This window comes from Apis dorsata, unplaced genomic scaffold, assembly GCF_000469605.1.
Source record: "Apis dorsata unplaced genomic scaffold, Apis dorsata 1.3 scaffold_265, whole genome shotgun sequence".
In the NCBI taxonomy this organism is placed as follows: domain Eukaryota; kingdom Metazoa; phylum Arthropoda; class Insecta; order Hymenoptera; family Apidae; genus Apis; species Apis dorsata.
In genome coordinates, this window is record NW_006263543.1 from 1,322,025 (window position 1) to 1,325,946 (window position 3,922).

General features: G+C 37.2%; 1 protein-coding gene across 1 annotated transcript in view; it reads left to right on the top strand.

Annotated features, from left to right (window-relative positions):
• LOC102671853 (neuroendocrine convertase 2) overlaps positions 1-2,781 on the top strand; it is a 31,691-nt gene extending 28,910 nt beyond the window's left edge. Inside the window, exons 9-12 of the mRNA XM_006616567.2 lie at positions 1,378-1,611; positions 1,974-2,138; positions 2,222-2,339; positions 2,456-2,781. Of these exons, the coding sequence (XP_006616630.1) occupies positions 1,378-1,611; positions 1,974-2,138; positions 2,222-2,339; positions 2,456-2,620 (682 nt within the window). The 3' untranslated portion in view covers positions 2,621-2,781. The remainder of the gene's footprint in view (positions 1-1,377; positions 1,612-1,973; positions 2,139-2,221; positions 2,340-2,455) is intronic.
• The last annotated feature ends 1,141 nt before the right edge of the window (positions 2,782-3,922 follow it).

Here is a 3,922-nt window from a genome sequence, read left to right on the forward strand (position 1 = left end):
CAAATGGCGTATAAAAAGGTGGAGGGTAAAAAGAGAAAAAAATTAGAAAGAAATAAAAACGAATTGAGAAAAATAAAGAAAAAAACATAGAAAGATAAATGAATTAAAAATAATAAGTTAAGGATCTTTCGAACGCGAATGAAAGTGCAACGCTTAATTCTTTCTCCGATAAAATAAAATTTAATAGAAAGTTATATCCCACGAATATTATACGTTTTCAAAATCGAAAGCTCGAAATCTCTGTACGTGTACAGAAGCATTTGTAATATAAAAACGTCAAATTAATTTTATAACAAAATGAGATAAAGAATTATTCAAGAGCATTAAAAAACAATTGGGTTATCATCCGTCTAAAATACCGATCCAATTTATAATTTTATCGTTATTCTTTTAATAATAAATGATATTGCAAATTGACGAATAATTATGAAATAAACGTTACTACATATTGTATCTCTCGTCAAATATTTAAGATTAAAGTTAATGGAAATTGATTATATCAATTTGAATTTCCGTGATTATTGATGATGTTAAAATTTCAGAGACACGAATTTCGAATATCGTTATAATCGTTATTGTCGACGACATGGTCCGAACCGTGATAACGAACGTGTCATATCGCGCGGTTTAACGACTCCGTGTGAAATATCGTTGACCTATTCTACTGAAAATATCACGAATCCAACATCGATCCATCGAACGAATTAAGGCAACGAATTTTTTTCGAAAGAAAAAAAAAATATGACAAATACATCTCGAATTATTCATCGATCATTTTTTCAAATTATCATTCGTTATCATATCAGACATTATCTTTATCAAAGTTCGAAACAAGTAGGCAATAATTCGAGATGGGAAAGATCGGAGAATAAATATTCGGCCGTTCAAAGATAATTTGATTTCGAAACGGATACGTTGGTCGTCGAAAATCCCGAAAATTAAGGAAGAGAACGACAGGTTACGGAGGGTAGAAGGTCTTGGCTAATGGGGGCTCCGTGTTCGATCGAGCACTGTCGTTGAAACGCGACCCAGTAACAAGGATGTAACATTAAAAGACCGGGGTTTAATGCACGACACTGTCTCTTTGGTACTCTTCTGGCCTGTCTCTCGTATTTTCTCGTCCCAGTTTCTTTGATCGTTCCATTGATACGATATCGGTAAATATTGATCTTTTTATTGGACACGAAAAAATGCTCTTCCTCCTTTTCCGTGAACTCGAGCGAATCAATATCACTCTTCGATAAAGATTACTTGGCCAAACGATCGTTTATTATATTTTAATATTAATATTTTGTTCTAAATGGATAAAAGTAGATGTTAATCACACGATTAACGTTCTTATAAGAGCCAATTTATACGAAGAATGTTTGATTTCAGCCCACAATTGACCTGGCGCGATATTCAACATTTGACGGTTTTAACTTCGAAGAGGAATTCATTGTTCGACGCGAAAGGGAGATTTCATTGGACGATGAACGGGGTCGGTCTCGAATTCAATCATCTGTTCGGTTACGGCGTATTGGATGCCGGTGCGATGGTCGCTTTGGCAAAGAAATGGAAAACTGTGCCACCACGGTATCATTGCGAGGCTGGTTCCGTGCTCGAAACTCAGTGAGTGTACTTCCATTCCTCTACGATTCAATCTCAAGAATTCGCCACCCAAGAGCAGAGAAACACCACCTCGTCCTTCCTTTCCTTTCACGAGTTAAGAATCACGTGTAAAATAGAAAATCTGAACGCTTACCAAATTACGATCGGTGGATGAGATCGTCTCTATCGATCGTCGCCTATTCCATTTTCTTTCTATCTTATTTTTGACGGAACCATCCACTTTTCCTCCCTTTCTCCTTATGTGTGTCGACCTCGAACACGGAAATATCTTTCCATCGACTTTTCTCGAGAAATTCACCGTACGTTCAAACCCCCTTTTTCGAAAAGCGAATAAACACACCGCACCAATTTTCCTTTTTCAGGGAAGTGACAAGCGATCGATCGATCTTGCTGAAGATAAAGACTGATGCCTGCGCGGGGACCGAGTACGCTGTCAACTATCTGGAACACGTGCAGGCCGTCATTTCCGTGAACGCTACGCGGCGTGGCGATTTGGAACTGTTTCTAACCTCCCCTATGGGTACCAGGTAATTAATTTCATCGAAACTTTTCAGTTTCGGATCGATTTATTATATCAAGTTATATCGAACGAATTTATTTTTTTTTTCAGATCGATGATTCTGAGCCGGAGAATAAACGACGACGACCACAGAGACGGTTTTACGAAATGGCCTTTCATGACCACTCATACTTGGGGAGAGTATCCTCAAGGGAATTGGTTGTTGGAGGTATAGAAAGATTCAAAGAAGAATCGAGTAGTTTCTCTCCTCTTTTTTTTTGTCTTCTTTTTCTTTCTCTCTCGTAGAAAATCGAGTATTTCAAATATCGATTAAATTTCGTCCAGGTGAGCTTCAATACTCAAACACCTCAACACGGATGGATCAGGGAGTGGACCCTGATGCTGCACGGCACCAGAGAGCCGCCTTACACCGGGCTCCCGGCAGCGGATCCACATTCGAAATTGGCGATCGTGAAAAAAGCGCACGAGGAACGATCGTCGGCTATGTAACGACGACCATGAAGAAGACCCTAGATACATTCATATCGAGAGATGTTCACGCGTCTACTAGTCTTATTGTTTAAAGATCTCATTTTTACCAAAAACTTCGAAGTTGTCGAAGCTGTCTTTTCGTAATAGTTGATTAACCCGTAGAAGAAGAAGAAGAAGAAGCTTTATGCATGATAAGCTCGACAATTCTGATCTCCGGATAATTTCTGTATAATTATATTTGCAGAATTTTTGCAGACTGCTGCATTCTTTACGTACGATTCCTGTGATATCGCGTGCTATTTATTTTTTTCGTACTATTTTTCTTTCCTTTAGCCATACCAGCTTATCTATTGTTTTAATTTTCTCGTTTTTATAATAAGTTATAGTATTTATATGATTTATTAAGAAAGAGATCGCGTTCTTTTCGATAATTTTTCTATTTAATTTTTAACTTAACTTTATGATCATTATGTTAATTTTCATCCAGCATGAAAATTAATCTCAGAAAAAAAAAAACAGAATCTACGCGATTCGCGTTTGAAAATCGTTACTCGCGTGAGCATTCGAGGAACGATATACGAACCTATACGAAGTTTGAAGGGAAACTGACGATTTCAGTTTTATTCCACGCGACAACTCCTATCAATGAATATAAACAGAGAGAAAGAAGAAACATGGTTGAAGGGAAAAACTTGAAAGACATCGCCATCAGATCCAAGAAATGTTAACTAATTAACGCCGAAAGAGTCTCAGTTGGGAACAATAATCATTCGGAATTATTCTCACAACTCGACGACGAGCCCGTCCGTCTCGTACCAATTTAACCATTCAATTCGTATAGCTGAGTTTTTAACGTGTGTCGAGTTGGCAGGGGAAATATCAAAACAGAGAGCAGAGGGAAGGGAAAAATTTGGTGGTAGTCCACGCGTGCCAACGTTTCGTGTGATTCATGAAAGATATTTTCGAGGAACCTTTACGAAAATTTCGCGAAAGAGGATAATACGACGAACATTTTTTAACAATATATATATCGATTGATATAGATCGTTATTAGATCCTTAGATGTTCGATTACACGTGTGTATATATATATATATATAAACATGCATTCTCGAGGAATAAAACGTTGCATCGGTCAAGCGACGCTTGATCTTTCCAAATTGTCCATTTCCGTAGAGTTTTAAGGGAGAATAAAAAAGAAAGAAATTAACCAAATTATAGCAAATCATAATCGATTAATATTAATCTTCACGATTGCAAAAGATTTTCGAACAAAGAATTCGAGAAGTAATCGTTACACGGTACGATTTTATCGCGGTAA